Below are 15,956 nucleotides of genomic sequence, written 5' to 3'. Positions count from 1 at the left end.
CCTGGGTGACAGAGCAAGACTGTCTCAAAAAAAAAAAGAAAAGAAAAAGAAAGGGGAGAGGAACTCACAGGGCCTCAGATGTCCCCCGCTCACCCCAACCAGTCCCCTGCAAACTCCCTTTCTCCCCACAGGCCAAGCCCTTATTCAGATCCACACAGAGCCTTCCCACTGTGGACACCTCGGTCCAGGCGGCCCCTCAGACCTATGCTGAATATGCCATCTCACGGCCTCTGGGAGGGGCTGGGGCCACGTGCCCCACAGGGTCAGAGCCCCTGGCAGGAGAGACCCCTAACCAGGCCCTGAAACCCGGGGCAAAATCCAACAGCATCATTGTGAGCCCTCGGCAGGTGAGGAGGGAGATGGAGAAGTGGGGCCTTGAGGTTTTCAGTGGGAAACGCTGTTCTAGGGATGACGCCAGTGGAAGGAGGTCTGAGTTCCAGCCACTTTGTTCTCGCCATTCATTCATTCATTCATTCAACAGCGGTGTGTGGGTTGAGAGTGCCCCAGCTCTACTTGCTGGGGCTGTGGCTGTATTGGTGCAGCTCTGTTTCCTGACCCCAGGTTTGTTAATTTATTCAAAATGTACTGAATGAGGCCGGGTGTGGTGGCTCACGCCTGTAATCCCAGCACTTTGGGAGGCTGAGGCAGGTGGATCACCTGAGGTCAGGAGTTCGAGACCAGTCTGGCCAATATGGTGAAACCCCATCTCTACTAAAAACACAAAAATTGGCCGGGCGCAGTGGCTCACGCTTGTAATCCCAGCACTTTGGGAGGCCGAGGCGGGCGGATCACGAGGTCAGGAGATCGAGACCACGGTGAAACCCTGTCTCTACTAAAAATACAAAAAATTAGCCGGGCGCGGTAGCGGGCGCCTGTAGTCCCAGCTACTCGGAGAGGCTGAGGCAGGAGAATGGCGTGAACCCGGGAGGCGGAGCTTGCAGTGAGCCGAGATTGCGCCACTGCACTCCAGCCTGGGTGACAGAGCGAGACTCCGTCTCAAAAAAAAAAAAAAGAAAAAAAAAAAACACAAAAATTTGCCGGGCATGAGAGCAGGAAGTGTTCAGGACCACAGGACACGCAGACTGGGCTGGGGGAGAGGGCTGAGCTGGAGACAGACCCGGGGACCCTTTAGGAAAGGCCTGCTACCAGTGGGCGTGGAGGGGAGGAGCCTGGATCAGAGGACCAAGGACTGTCCAGGGTTAGGAGGAGGAGAGAGAAGCTGGAAAAGACCCGGGCACAGGTGGGAGGAGGGAGGAGGTGCGGGAAGAGGTGGGAGGAGGGAGGAGGTGCAAGAAGAGGTGGAGGAGGGCCCTGTGGTTACCAAGGGTCATCCCTATTGATGGCTTCTGCCCTTCGTCCCTCCCCAGAGGGGCAATCCCGTACTGAAGTTCGTGCGCAACGTGCCCTGGGAATTTGGCGACGTAATCCCCGACTATGTGCTGGGCCAGAGCACCTGTGCCCTGTTCCTCAGGTGAGCTCTGCGGCGCCACCCCAGCCTTCAGGAAGGGCACCCCACTGGCCTGGGTGGGTCATGTCCCAGTGTTCTGGACTGTTCTATGAGAAACCTCTGGGCATGGTCCTGCAGGTTCTGGGCCTTGGTGGGACCCTGTGTTGGAGGCAGGGGGTCTTGGCCTGGAGGTGCCCAGTGCAACAAGAGCTGTGGCCCAAACTCCTGGGTCTCAGGAAGGAGGGGCTGGGGGCCGGACTCCTGGGTCTGAGGGAGGAGGGGCTGGGGCCTGAACTCCTGGGTGTCAGGAAGGAGCAGCTGGGGGCTGGACTCCTGGGTCCGAGGGAGGAAGGGCTGGGGAGGAGGGGGTGGGGCCTGATCTTGGGTCTGAGGGAGGGGTGGGCCTGGATCTGGGTCTCAGGAGGGGGTGGAGACCCGATGGGGCCTAGACTCCTGGGTCTGAGGCAGGAGGGGCTGGGGGCCTGGACTCCTGGGGTCTCAGGGAGGAGGGGCTGGGGGCCTGGACTCCTGGGGTCTCAGGGAGGAGGGGCTGGGGGCCTGGACTCCTGGGTCTAAGGGAGGAGGGGCTGGGGGCCTGGACTCCTGGGTCTCAGGGAGGAGGGGCTGGGGGCCTGGACTCCTGGGTCTAAGGGAGGAGGGACTGGGTCACTCATGTCCCAGACATCCTTGACTGGAGTTGGCGAGAGGCAAGATTTCTCCCATCTCTACCCTAGTTAAACAACTTTCCCCTCCAACCTAGGGGCCCCTCTGCAGACAGGGCCAGAGAGAGGAAGTGAAACCTCCGAGTTCCTGTGCTCCCCGCAGGCTGTGAGAGCTGCAGACTGCTGGGCAGAGCCAGTCCTAGTTCCCTGGGTCATGAAGCCCTCACCATAGCCCTCCGAGGCCAGAGCAGATGGGCTGGCAGTGGGCCCTGCTTCCCACCGCGAGCCACACAGTGTCCCCGTGCCCACACTCTCTAGGACCCCTGGCACCTGTTCTCCCCCTGAAGCCCAAGTCTCTTCCCCTCTTCATGAAGAAGCCAGGGGTCTAGTCTTCTGGTAACCACAGCCATGTGGCCCTGGCTGCCAATCCCTGCGGAGCATCTTCTTGGAAGAGTGACCTGGGGCAAGTGACTTACCCTCTGTGGGCCTCAGGACCCTCTGTCCCCCGTGCCGTACTCTGAGCCCTTAGTATTCTAGTGAGAGGGAAAAGGGCTTTGGGGGTCTCGAAGAGACTGAGACCTCTCAACTCCCGCTCCCTGCCCCACCAGCCTCCGCTACCACAACCTGCACCCAGACTATATCCATGGGCGGCTGCAGAGCCTGGGGAAGAACTTCGCCTTGCGGGTCCTGCTCGTCCAGGTGGATGTGGTAAGCAGGGGTCGCTCCCTAGCCAGCCTCACTGGGCTTCAAGGTTGTGCAGTGGGCTGTTGACTCCCTTCCAAGAGGAAATGCAGCTAAACCTTAGCGAGAAACGTTTTTCACATCTGAGATTGACATGGGTCACCAAGGCACTATGTTGGCAAGGAGAGGGGAGGGCAAAATTATCTATTTCCTCTTTCCCCACATCCCCTTCAGTTAGTACCAGATCTCTGCCACCTAAATATCTCTTCTTTTTGTTTTTTGTTTGTTTGTTTGTTTGAGACAGAGTTTTGCTCTTGTTGCCCAGGCTGGAATGCAATGAGTCGATCTTGGCTCACTGCAACCTTCGCCTCCGGGCTCAAGCGATTCTCCTGCCTCAGCCTTCTGAGTAGCTGGGGTTATAGGCATTCACCACCACACCCGGCTAATTTTTGTATTTTTAGTAGAGACTGGTTTTCACCATGTTGGCCAGGCTGGTCTTGAACTCCTGACCTCAGGTGATCCACCCATCTCGGCCTCCCAAAGGCTGGGATTACAGGCATGAGCCACCGCGCCTGGCCATATCTCTCTCTTTTATTTTTTTAAGACGGAGTCTCCTCTGTTGCCCAGGCTGGAGTGCAATGGCGAGATCTTGGCTCACTGCAACCTCTGCCTCCTGGGTTCAAACGATTCTCCTGCCTCAGCCTCCAGAGCAACAGGGATGACACCAGGCCTGGCTAATTTTTATTGATTGATTGATTGATTGATTGATTGTTTTGAGACAGAGTCTCGCCCTTTCGCCCATACTGGAGTGTAGTGGTGCAATCTTGGCTCACTGCAACCTCCGCCTCCTGGGTTCAGGTGATTCTCCTGACTCAGCCTCCCGAGTAGCTGGGATTACAGGCGCATACCACCGTGACCGGCTAATATTTTGTATTTTTAGTAGAGACGGGGTTTCACCATGTTGGTCAGGCTTGTCTTGAACTTCTGATCTCAGGTGATCCCAAAGTGTTGAGATTACAGGCGTGAGCCACCCCCACCGGGTGATTTTTTTTTTAATTTTTAGAGACAGGGGCTTCCTATGTTACCCAGTCTGGTCTTGAACTCCTAGCCTCAAGCAGTCCTCTTCCATTGGGTCGGGTGCAGTGGCTCATGCCTGTAATCCTAGCTCTTTGAGAGGCTGAGGCAGGAGGATCACTTGAGGCCAAGAGTTCGAGACTAATCTGGGCAACATAGGAAGACCCCATCTCTACAAAATACAAAAAATATGGTGGTGTGCACCTATAGTCCCAGCTACTTGGGAGGCTGAGGCAGGAGAATTGCTTGAACCTGAGAGGTGGAGGTTGCAATGAGCCAAGATCATGTCACTGCACTCCAGCCTGGGCAACAGAGTGAGACACTGTCTGAAAAAAAAAAAAAAAAAAATCATAAAACTCCCGTGGCTCCTAAGCACCCTAGGAGAAAGTTCTTTCTGCTCCCTTCCATGACCTATGGGGTCCTGTGTGACCTCCAACCTCTACCCAGTTCTCCAGGTGCCTCTCTAAGATTCCATGCTCCTCATGGAATTTCACATCCTCTCTCCCATAGGGAGCGAATTATAATTCCTCAAGCCCTCTTTCCCCTCCCATCCTTTGCCCATGCTGTTCTCTATGTCTGGAATTCCCTTTTCTGGTCTCCTTTTCATCCTTTCCTCCTCCTCATCCTCCTTTGGGTTTCAGCTCAAATGTCCCCTCCTCCAAGAAGCCCTCCCTGATCCCCCAGGCAGGCTCAGTCCCTCTTCTGGCTCCCACATCGCAGCCCTGGCCACTCCAGATCATCAATATCTGGGGACAGGTCTGTCCTGCTCATCAGACTGTGAGCCCTGGGAGGGCAGAGTCAGGGCTGTCTCAGCCACTGCTGGGTCCTAGCACTGTTTAGCACGGGCCGGGCACCCAGTAGGAGCTTAGAGAGTGACAATTGGGTGAGAGGCTCTTGGCATCCTGAGCTACTACTATGTTTTCAGGCTTTAATTCCTTTTTTGTTCTTTTTTTTTTTTGAGACAGAGTCTCGTTCTGTTGCCCAGGTTGGAGTGCAGTGGCGCGACCTTGGCTCACTGCAACCTCTGCCTCCCGGGTTCAAGCAATTCTCCCGCCTCAGCTTCCCTAGTAGCTGGGATTACAGGAGCCTGCCACCATGCCTGGCCCATTTTTGTAATTCCTGGCTTCTAGGTTTCTAATTCTGATTTTCTCCTCCAGAAAGATCCCCAGCAGGCCCTCAAGGAGCTGGCTAAGATGTGTATCCTGGCCGACTGCACACTGATCCTCGCCTGGAGGTGAGATGAGGGCTTCTCCGCCTCATTCAGGCTCCGCCTGGGATTGGTCCCTGCTCCCCGATCCCACGCTGCCCAGCCCTTCCCTTCTCCTTCCTGTGTGGGCCAGATGCAGGCACTGCCTCTCTCTGGCCTTCAGTTTCCTCATCTGTAACACAAGGTCTTAATTTTTTTTTTTTTTTTTTTTTTGATACAGAGCCTCACTCTGTCCCCCAGGTTGAAGTGCAGTGGCACGATCTCGGCTCTGCCTTGGGGGTTCAAGCAATTCTCCTGCCTCAGCCTCCCAAGTAGCTGGGATTACAGGTGTGCACCACCACGCCCAGCTAATTTTTTTGTATTTTTAGTAGAGACGGGGTTTTGCCATGTTGGCCAGGCTGGTCTTGAACTCCTGACCTCAGGTGATCCTCCCGCCTCACCCTCCCAAAGTGCTGGGATTACAGGCGTGAGCCACTGTGCCCGGCTGGAAGCTGAACATTTCATGAGGTTGGCTTCTTGCTGCAGTGGGAAAATAAGCAGTGCTTCTGGTTTTCCTCCTGTCAAACCCAGTACAAACACTTTGTGTGCTGACTTCCCTTCCAAAATAGCTAACATTTCTTCAGCAGTGCCAGGCGTGGCTTTTGGCACTTACAGAGCATTCCAGAGTATTCTCTGATCTTCACAGTCATACCATCCTCCCCATTTTATTATTACTTTTTTTTTTTTTTTTTTTTAGCAACTATGAACACATTTAATGAGAAGGTTAGAAAGGACTTGGGGAGGTGGACATTAGGATCGCTGAGAAATCTGGGGAGGGAAGCTTGCTAAGCCTTCCTGGAGGTTCAGCTCCTCGTTGTCCCCTTCAAATGGTGGAGTCATTGGCCGATGCTATGTCATGCAGCTGGTGGCGGAAGGAGAGTCGGGCTTTCCTGCTGAAGTAGGCACCAGGCTCTGGCCAGGATACCCCTCCCTCAGCCATGATGGGGGCTATAGCTGGACTGGGATCTGGAGGGGCAGCAGGACTCAGGCCTGCTCCTCTTTCAGTCCCCTGCTGTCTCTGGCACCCACACCATGGGAAACACCATGCCCCCTTCAGACACATCTCAACAGTGGAGTCTATTATTAATTTTTTGAGACAGGGTCTTGCTCTGTTGCTGAGGCTGGAGTGCAGTGGTGCTATCACAGGTTACTGAAGCCTCAACTTACCAGGCTCAGGCAGTCCTCCTGCCTCAGCCTCCTGAGCAGCTGAGACTAAAGGCACGCACCACCACACCTGGCTAATTTTTAATTTTTTGTGGAGACGACACCTTGCTATGTTGTCCCGGCTGGTCTCGAACTCCTGAGCTCAAGTGATCCTCCTGCCTCAGCCTCCCAAAGTGCTGGGATTACAAGCATGAGCCACTATGCCTGACCACCCCACTTTACAGTGAGGAAACTGAGGCCCAGAGAGCAAACCACTGGCCCAGGGTTACCCAGGCAGAAGTGGGGTCGGGCTCCCAAGAGCTCGCCTGTAGCCAGAAAAGATATCAAGATGCGTCCAGCAGCGGTTACTACCAGGTTGTATTTGGCAGGGGGGATGGGCTGGAACTTTGATTTTTAGCATCAACAATTTTTTTTTTTTTTTTTTGAGACGGAGTCTTCACTCTGTCGCCCAGGCTGGAGTACAGTGGCTCAGTCTCGGCTCACTGCAAACTCCGCCTCCCAGGTTCACGCCATTCTCATGCCTCAGCCTCCCAAGTAGCTGGGACTACAGGCGCCTGCCACCACGCCCGGCTAATTTTTTGTATTTTCAGTAGAGATGGGGTTTCACCATGTTGGCCAGGATGGTCTCGATCTCCTGACCTCGTGATCCGCCCACCTCGGCTTCCCAAAGTTCTGGGATTACAGGTGTGAGCTACCGCGCCCATCCATTTTTTTTTTTTTTTTTTTTTGAGATGGAGTTTTACTCCTGTTGCCCAAGCGGGAGTGCAATGATGTGATCTCGGCTCACTGCAACCTCCGCCTCCCGGGTTCAGGCGATTCTCCTGCCTCAGCCTCCTGAGTAGCTGGGACTACAGGCACGTGCCACCAAGCCCAGCTACTTTTTTGTATTTTTAGTAGAAACGGGGTTTCACCATGTTGGCCAGGCTGGTCTCAAACTCCTGACCTCAGATGATCCGCTGGCCTCATCATCCCAAAGTGCTGGGATTACAGGCGTGAGCCACTGCGCCCGGCCTAGTATTGGCAGTTCTTACGACTGACCATAATGAAGTAAATCTACAATCTGATACCTCACCTCCCGGCTGCCCTGTATCCTGTTATCCCAGCCCCGAGGAAGCTGGGCGGTACCTGGAGACCTACAAGGCCTATGAGCAGAAACCAGCGGACCTCCTGATGGAGAAGCTAGAGCAGGACTTCGCCTCCCGGGTGAGGCCACCTCACCTCCCATCCCTGCCTGGGCCTCCCCCCAGCTCCTGGGTGGTTGAGCTTCAGTTCCAATCTTAAGGCACTGTCCATTCATCCCTGGGCCTCGTCTTCCCTGGCCCATCCCACCAAAACTGCAGCTAGAGGGGTTTTCCTGAGCACAAATCTGCTGCTACCCTCCCCAGCTCAAAACCCTCCCATGGCTCCCCAGTACCCTGCGGGAAAGCCCAGGCTTCTCACCAGGCTCAACACGGGTCCGTCAGGCTCAGGAGCCCTGTGGCCCCCACTTCACACTTCACTTCTCCCAGGCCTAGCTCACTTCTCCAAGCACTTGCCCCTTCTGTTCCCTCTGCCCAATTACCTGCCTAATTCCTCTTTTTTTTTTTTTTTTTTTTTTTGAGATGGGAGTCTCACTCTGCTGCCCAGGCTAGAGTGCAATGGCATGATCTCAGCTCACTGCAACCTCTGCCTCCCGGGTTCAAGTGATTCTCCTGCCTGAGCCTCCCGAGTAGCTGGGACTACAGGTGCCCGCAACCATGCCTGTCTAATTTTTGTATTTTTTAGTAAAGATGGGGTTTCACTATGTTGGCCAGGCTGGTCTTGAACTCCTGGCCTCAGGTGATCCTCCCGCCTCGGCCTCCCAAAGTGCTGGGATTATTAGGCATGAGCCACCACGCCTAGCCTGAGATGACTTTTTAATCAGTTGGGAAAAAAAGCGTTTATTGAGTGCTTCCTGCATGCCAGGCAGTCTGGGGACACAGCTGTGACCCAGCCCCACCCTGCTAGGCTCAGTCTTCCTGGCCTTTCTTCTTCTGACACACTCCTGCCTCCACCCTTTCCAGGTGACTGAATGTCTGACCACCGTGAAGTCAGTCAACAAAACGGACAGTCAGACCCTCCTGACCATATTTGGAGTAAGGAATGGCTCCCCTGCCCTATAGGCATTTCTGTCCCCTTGCCTTTTTTAGAAAGCCTGTCACCCATTTCCTTCCATCTCCCTGCCCACCCCTTGGCCCGTCCTGCCTTCCCACAGGCCCTCACCTCCCCCAGGAAATATCTGAGGCCCCTCCTCAGCTGGGACAGGGGAGGCTTTTGTGCTCAACTGCCCTGACCCCTCGCTTTCACCTTTCAGTCTCTGGAACAGCTCATCGCTGCATCGAGAGAAGATCTGGCCTTATGCCCAGGCCTGGGCCCTCAGAAGGTAAGAGCTCTGGGAAAGAACCCAAGGAGTTGGGGGAAGGAGGGAGCCCCAAATAAATACAACCTGAGACCCCAAAGTTTTAAGGTGAAAAAAGAACCAAAGACCAGACACAGTGGCTTCCGCCTGTAATCCCAACACTTTGGGAGGCCAAGGCGGGAGGACTGCTTGAGGCCAGAAGTTGGAGACCAGCCTGGGCAAGTGAACACCTCACTTTTACTAAAAATAAAAAAAACTAGCTGGGCATGGTGGTGTGAGCTTGCTACATGCCTGTGGTCTCAGCTACTGGGGAGACTGAGGTGGGAGGATCGCTTGAGCCCAGGAGGTTGAGGCTGCAGTGAGCTATAAGCGTGTTCCTATGCTCCAGCCTGGGTGACAGAGCGATCCTGTCTCAAAGCAGAAGCAATCCAATGAGGAAGAATGAAACTAGATAGCTCTCTCTCGCCATATACAAAAATCAAATCAAAGTGGATTACAGACTTAAATCTAAGACCTCAATGCATGAAACTTCAATAAGAAAACATTGAGAAGCCTCCAGGACATTGAACTGGGCAGAGATTTTTTGAGTAATGTCCTATAAGCATAGGAAACTAAAGCAAAAGGGACAAATGGGATCACATCAAGTTAAAAAGCTTCTAAGCCAGGTGCGGTGGCTTGGGCCTGTAATCCCAGCACTTTGGGAGGCTGAAGCGGCTGGATCACCTGAGGTCAGGAGTTTGGGACCAGCCTGGCCAACATGGAGACACCCCATCTTTACTAAAAATACAAAAAAGTAGCCAGGTATGGTGGCACATGCCTGTAATCCCAGCTACTTGGAAGGCTAAGGCAGGACAATCGTTTGAACCCAGGAGGTGGAGGTTGCAGTGAGCCAAGATAGCGCCATTGCACTCCAGCCTGGGCAACAAGAGTGAAACTCTGTCTCAAAAATTAAAAAAAAGAAAAAAAAAAGAATAAAAAGCTTCTGCACAGCAAAGGAAACATTCCACAAAGTGAAGAGACAACACACAGAATGGGAGAAAATATTTGCAAACTAACCATCAGACAAGGAATCAATAACCAGAAGATAAGAGTTCTAACAACTCTATAGGATAAAATATAATAATCCAATCAAAAAGTGGGCAAAATATTTGAATTAACATTTCTCAAAAGACATACAAATGACAAGCAGGCATATGAAAAGGTGCTCCACATCATTGATCCTCAGAAAAATGCGAATCAAAACTACAATGAGGCTGGGCGCAGTGGCTCATGCCTGTAATCCCAGCACTTTGGGAGGCCGAAGCAGGCGATCACTTGAGGTCAGCAGTTCAAGATCAGCCTGGCCAACATGGCAAAACTCCATCTCTACTAAAAATACAAAAATTAGCTGGGTGTGGTGGCGCATGCCTGTAATCCCAGCTACTTGGGTGGCTGAGGCAGGAGAATCTCTTGAACCCAGAAGACGGAGGTTGCAGTGAGCTGAGATCACACCACTGCACTCCAGCCTGGGCAACAAGTGAAAAAAAAAAAACAAAACAAAAAACCCAAAAATAAACTATAATGAGATACCATCTCAGCTCCATTAAAATGGCTTATTTATTTATTTTTTTGAGACGGATTCTCGCTCTGTTGCCCAGGCTGGAGTGCAATGGCATGATCTCGGCTCACTGCAACCTCTGTCTCTTGGGTTCAAGCGATTCTTCTGCCTCAGCCTCCTGAGTAAATGGGATTACAGGCACCCGCTACCATGCCCAGCTAGTTTTTGTATTTTTAGTAGAGATGGGGTTTCCCCAGGTTGGTCAGGCTGGTCTCGAACTCCTGACCTCAGGTGATCCACCCACCTCAGCCTCCCAAAGTGCTGGGATTACAGGCGTGAGCCACCGCTCCCGGCCTTAAAATGGCTTTTATCCAAAGGACAGGTAATAACAAATGGTGGTGAGGATGTGAAGAAAAGGGAACTCTCGTATACTTTTGGTGGGAATGTAAATTAGTACAACCATTATGGAAAACAGTTTGGAGGCTCCTCTAAAAACTGAAAGTTGAGCTTCCACATGATCCAGCAATCCCACTGCTGGGTATATCCCCAAAGAAAGGAAATCTGTGTATGGAACAGGCATCTGCACTCCTGTTTGTTGCAGTGCAGTTCACATTGCCAAGATCTGGAACTAACCTGTGTCCATCAGCAGATGACCAGCCAAAGAAAATGTGGTACTTACACACAATGGAGTACTCTTCAGCCATAAAAAAGAACAAGATCCTGGCTGGACACGGTGGCTCACACCTCTAATCCCAGCACTTTGGGAGGCCGAGGCGGGCAGATCACTTGAGGCCAGGAGTTCGAGACCAGCCTGGCCAACATGGTGAAACCTAATCTCTACTAAAAGTAAAAAAATTAGCTGAGTGTGGTGGCGCATACCTGTAATCTCAACTACTTGGGAGACTGAGGCAGGACAATTGCTTGAATCTGGGAGGCGGAGGTTGCAGTGAGCCGAGATTGTGCCACTACACTCCAGCCTGGGCGACACAGCGAGACCTTTTTCCCAAAAAACAAAAAAACAAAAAAAAAACCATGAGATCCTGTCAATTACAACATAATGAACTGGGGATTATTATGTTAAGTGAAATAAGCCAGACACAGAAAGACAAACGTCGCATGTTCTTACTTATTTGTGTATCTAAAAATCAAAACAATTGAACTCATGGAGATAGAGTAGATGGAGGCTGGGGAGGGTAGTTAGGGGCTGGCAGGGAGATGGGGAAGGTTAATGGGTACCACACACACACACACACACACAAAAGAGAAAGAATGAATAAGACATACTATTTGATAATACAACCAGGTGACTATAGTCAATAATAATGGTACATTTTAAAATAACTTGGCCGTGTGCGGTGGCTCACACCTGTTATCTTAGCACTTTGGGAGGTCAAGGCAGGCGGATCACCAGGTCAGGAGTTCGAGACCAGCCTGGCCAATATGGTGAAACCCCGTCTCTACTAAAAATACAAAAATTAGCCGGGCATGGTGGTGGGCACCTGTAGGCCCAGCTACTCGGGAGGCTGAGGCAGGAGAATTGCTGGAACCCAGGAGGCGGAGGTTGCAGTGAGCCAAGATCATACCACTGCACTCCAGCCTGGGTGACATCACGAGACCGTCTCAAAAAAATAATAACTTAGCCAGGCGCGGTGGCTCACATCTATAATCCCAGCACTGGGAGGCCGAGGCAGGCGGATCAGGAGGTCAGGAGATCGAGACCATCCTGGCTAACCTGGTGAAACTCCATCTCTACTTAAAAAAAGAAAAAAAATTAGCTGGGGAGGGGCCTGTAGTCCCAGCTACTCGGGAGGCTGAGGCAGGAGAATGGCGTGAACCCGGGAGGTGGAGCCTGCATTGAGCTGAGATCGCGCCACTGCACTCCAGCCTGGGCGACAGAGCGAGACTCCGTCTCAAAAAAAAAAAAATTAATAATATTAATAATAATAACTTAAAAAGATTGTAACTGGCTTGTTTGTAACTCAATGGATAAATGCTTGAGGGTGTAGGGGAAAATAAAGAACCAAAACCCCACTCTAGATTTACCCAGGAAATAGCTCCTTTAATGACTGGTTCCTCATTTTTTTCTCCCTCCCATCCAGGCCCGGAGGCTGTTTGATGTCCTGCACGAGCCCTTCCTGAAAGTACCCTGATGACCCCAGCTGCCAAGGAGACCCCCAGTGTAATAATAAAGCGTCCTCCCAGGCCAGGCGGGCTGCGCTGGTGCTGTCTCTGGGGAGGGGTTCTGGGGGTGTCACCTTCTGGTGGCCCAGGTGGGCACCTTCAGCTTTCTTTAGTTCCTCAGTTTCCCGGGGGCAGACTACACAGGCTGCTGCTGCTGCTTCTTCCGCTTCTTGTCCCGGCCTGTGGGAGCCTCCTCCCCAGACTCTGAATTCAGTGGTGGCCCTGGCATCTCCTCTTGGGGCACTGTCTCTGGCATCCGGCTTTCCTGACTCTGCTTCTTCCACTTCTTGGTGGATCCCGGAGTTGCCCTGGCCTCAGGCTGTCCCTCCCCTGGCAGTTCAAGCTGTAGTGGCTGAATCAGCTCAGTCATTGTGTGACCTCTCTCTTTCTTCTTCTTCTTTTTAGTGGATGCGGGAGCTGCCTGAGGCTCAAGGTCATCCGACAGCTCAGGCTCCAGCACCTCTGTCTCTGGCTCCACCACCTCTGTCTCTGGCTCCACTGTGGCATTTTGCTGTTTTTCTTTCTTCCTCTTCTTTTTGGGAGCTGCCAGAGCTGCCTGGGCCTGAGGCTCCGCTCCTGGCTGTTGAGGCTCCATCGTCCCCCCTGGGAACTCCAGAGGCTTCATCTCTGGCTCCACTGGCTCCATCGCCTCCGTCCCTGGCTCCATCATTGCAATCTGTCCCTTTTCTTTTTTCCTCTTCTTTGTAGGGGGCAGAGGGATGGCTTCATCCAGTGGCTCCACCTTCACCTGTGGCTGAGACTCAACTGTCACCCCCTCCTCTGGCTCCATCCCTTCCGTCCCCTTTTGCCTCTTTCTCTTTTTGGTCGGGGACAGGACTGTGTCTTCTAGAGGCTCAGTGTTAATCTGTTCCTGCTTCACTGTCTTGTCTTCCAGCTCGAAGGTTTCTGTCCCTTTGGGCTTCTTCCTCTTCTTGGTGGTGGATGGGAACAGCACTCCCAGAGGCTCCAGTGTCTCCACTGTGGGCTCTGTCCCCACAGGTCCTGCCGCCTCGGCTTCTTTCAGCTGCTGATTTTTTTTCTTCTTCTTCTTCCGCACATCCATTTCTGGGGACCCCAAAGCCATGTCCACCTCCAGGGCCCCGTGCCCATTCACTGCCTCCTGAGTGACTGGGGCCTCCGTCACCTGCATCTCCTTTTTCTTCTTTCCTGAGGTGAGCAGGTTGGGGGCCAAGGCTGACCTAGGCCCTGTGACTGGTGGGTTGCCCCCAAAGGCACAGAACCGAGGCCTCAGGCCAGGAGGGATCTGTGGTGGGGGACTTGCTGGGATGGGCTGCAGAGGGCTCCCTGACAGGGATTGCTGGGGACTCTCAAGGATCCTCAGGGTGCCCTGGGGGGCTGAGGCACAGGTGAGTCCACCGCCTGCCTCCGTTGAGGGGGCCAGCAGGGTCGCTTCTCCAGCCTGGGGACAGCTGCTGAGGACTCGGTAGCGGTGCCGCTTGCCTGCCAACTTGCCCTTGACAATCTGGGAGCCAGAGAGAGGCACATGCCGCCCATTGAAGCTACAGAGAGAAACAGGGAGGGCAGAGGCTTAAGTGGAACAGGAGAGGGAAGGTTTTTATTTATTTATTTTTTTTGAGACAGAGTCTTGCTCTGTTGCCTAGGCTGGAGTGCAGTGGCACAATCTTGGCTCACTGCAACCTCCACCTCCTGGGTTCAAGCGATTCTCCTGCCTCAGCCTCTCAAATAGCTGGGATTACAGGCACCTGCCACCACGCCCGGCTAATTTTTGTATTTTTAGTAGAGACAGAGTTTCAGCATGTTGGCCAGGCTGGTCTTGAACTCCTGACCTCAAGTGATCTGCCTGCCTTGGCCTCCCAAAGTGATGGGATTACAGGCACGAGCCACTGCGCCTGGCTGGCCTCTGGTTTTTAATAAAACATGACTAGAGTGACTCCATCTTAAAGTGAGTAGCTAGGCACTTACAAGGTTCATGCTTATGGCCTGAAAATAACCACATCCCAGGCTGACCACCAATTATAATTACAGAATATTTATGGCCACACAGGACATGTTCCACCAAGCCTGCAGAATGTCCAAATGTCCTAAGAATGCAGCCCCCATTACTTAAATATAACATAAATGAGCAAGCTTAGGTTGCAGGATTAATGGTCGTGGATAACACTAGTAGCCCCTACTTTTAGTGAGCTTATCTGCACACTCCAAGTTTAACTATAGTTCCTTATAGTTTCTTATAAGTAGCGATACTAACAACGGGCTGTGCGTTTCTCCTCCTGCTTTCTGAGGACACTCTACTCTGTAAAGGAGTAGTTTCCAATAAACTTGCTTCTTTCACTGTGCTCTGTGACTCACCTCGAATTCTTTCCTGTGACAAATTCAAGAACCCGCCCTTGGGGTCTGGACCGGGACCCTCTTTTCCGTCAACAAGACCACTCACCAGTCTGGGGCAAAGTCTGCAGGGGCCTGAATAAGCCACAGCTCCGTATCTGGACCCGTCAGCGCCTCCAAGGAGAAACGAGGGGACTCTGAGGCTTGGGGCTTCGCGGTAAAACTGGGGGGACAAGAGAACCGAGCAGCATCTGCAGCAGAAGGGGAAATGGCGTCGACTGACACCTCCTTGCCGGTCCAATCTTGCAGGGCGCGCCTATCGGTCCATTGGTCTTAACCTCGTGAGCACTCCAGTCCCCTCAACCTGGTTCCTCCTTTCTGCCCACCTGTTCCCCAGGGGCGACCTCAATTTCACCGATCCAACCCCTGGGGGCGCCTTGCTCTCCACGGGTAGCCCCCCACAAGATAACCCTCTCTTCGTTTGAATTCCCGTTCGCCCACTGGGAATGCACGCTCTTCGCAAGTTCTGCTTTCAGGTACGCCTCCTTTTCCGCCCGAACCCTCTCGGGCGCCCCTTTCTCCTTCCACAAGCGCACCCTCCGCACCCCGTCAACCCGCACGCTCACCGCCGGCCTGAGGCTCCTCCATCCCGGGACCCACACCACAGGCAACCCGGTAGCCCGGGCTGCTCGCACCAGGTTGCAGACCACGTGGATCCAAAGGGGTAGGGCCTCATCCGGGAGCGCCCAACTGGTGCAGGAGCGCGGGGGTAGGCATCGCTCGACTCTCGTTCTGCAGGAAAAACTGGGGGAAATTTCAACGTGTGCAGAGCAGAAAACCGAGGAAGAAGTCTTTTTCCGAAAAATGTATTCCCGAAAGCCGCTGATTCGCTGTTTTGCTGGAGTCAGAGGCCCGTCGGGTCCCGATGCGTCGCCCCCATCATCTGTCCAATATGGTTTGTTGCAACGCCTCCTTAAAGGGGCAGCCACACTGCTCTTCCTAAGCCTTAAAGAGACAGGACGGTCGATTGGTCTGAAATTCTTAAAGAGACAGGTAAGAATCCTAGTTAGCAGGGCTGTTCTTTCTGTGTTAAATGCCTTCTGGGGAGGCGCAGATGCGTCGGAAGTTCAGAACTTGACTGCGAGAAGCGGGAAAATGGAGAAATAGGGGCAATCCGTCCGGAGGGCGTGAAGTTCCAGCCAGGGGCGGGACTTCTGGACTCCAGGGGAGCGGGAAATATAGGAGGAGGAGCCTGTGGTCCTCGAGGGCGGAGCCTCGGA

General features: G+C 53.1%; 3 protein-coding genes across 5 annotated transcripts in view; 1 reads left to right on the top strand and 2 right to left on the bottom strand.

Annotated features, from left to right (window-relative positions):
* ERCC1 (ERCC excision repair 1, endonuclease non-catalytic subunit) overlaps window positions 1-12,393 on the top strand; it is a 16,448-nt gene extending 4,055 nt beyond the window's left edge. The window contains exons 3-9 of one of the 3 annotated variants that reach the window (XM_032178029.2): window positions 1,368-1,471; window positions 2,718-2,817; window positions 5,022-5,098; window positions 7,378-7,477; window positions 8,317-8,388; window positions 8,607-8,675; window positions 12,288-12,393. In XM_032178029.2, the coding sequence (XP_032033920.2) occupies window positions 1,368-1,471; window positions 2,718-2,817; window positions 5,022-5,098; window positions 7,378-7,477; window positions 8,317-8,388; window positions 8,607-8,675; window positions 12,288-12,338 (573 nt within the window). In that variant the 3' untranslated portion in view covers window positions 12,339-12,393. Of the gene's footprint in view, window positions 1-1,367; window positions 1,472-2,717; window positions 2,818-5,021; window positions 5,099-7,377; window positions 7,478-8,316; window positions 8,389-8,606; window positions 8,906-12,287 lie in introns of those variants that run through there. The other 2 variants (XM_032178022.2, XM_032178028.2) reach the window with 2 other exon arrangements.
* LOC131381311 (uncharacterized protein C17orf114-like) lies at window positions 5,745-6,173 on the bottom strand. Its single transcript, XM_058428469.1, has one exon. It carries the CDS (start codon window positions 6,171-6,173, stop codon window positions 5,934-5,936), a length of 240 nt encoding a protein of 79 aa, XP_058284452.1. The 3' UTR covers window positions 5,745-5,933.
* POLR1G (RNA polymerase I subunit G) lies at window positions 10,370-15,857 on the bottom strand. The gene is made up of 3 exons (XM_032178016.2): window positions 15,303-15,857; window positions 14,786-14,927; window positions 10,370-13,889 (listed from the first exon to the last, which is right to left on the bottom strand). The coding sequence occupies exons 1-3, from the start codon at window positions 15,322-15,324 to the stop codon at window positions 12,506-12,508; spliced, it is 1,548 nt and encodes a 515-aa protein (XP_032033907.1). The 5' UTR covers window positions 15,325-15,857; the 3' UTR covers window positions 10,370-12,505.
* Between the last annotated feature and the right edge of the window lie 99 nt (window positions 15,858-15,956).

Source organism: Hylobates moloch, unplaced genomic scaffold (assembly GCF_009828535.3).
Source record: "Hylobates moloch isolate HMO894 unplaced genomic scaffold, HMol_V3 SCAFFOLD_15, whole genome shotgun sequence".
Classification (NCBI taxonomy): domain Eukaryota; kingdom Metazoa; phylum Chordata; class Mammalia; order Primates; family Hylobatidae; genus Hylobates; species Hylobates moloch.
This window is presented reverse-complemented; position numbering and strand designations above follow the sequence as displayed.

Excerpts from the sequence above, each read along its gene's own strand:
- LOC131381311 (XM_058428469.1), bottom strand. The coding sequence starts at position 6,173 with ATGTGTCTGAAGGGGGCATGGTGTTTCCCATGGTGTGGGTGCCAGAGA.
- POLR1G (XM_032178016.2), bottom strand. The coding sequence starts at position 15,324 with ATGGAGGAGCCTCAGGCCGGCG. Across the intron at positions 14,928-15,302 it reads GGAGGAGCCTCAGGCCGGCG|ATGCTGCTCGGTTCTCTTGT; the intron begins GTGAGCGTGCGG and ends CTTCTGCTGCAG. Across the intron at positions 13,890-14,785 it reads GCAGACTTTGCCCCAGACTG|CTTCAATGGGCGGCATGTGC; the intron begins GTGAGTGGTCTT and ends TTCTCTCTGTAG.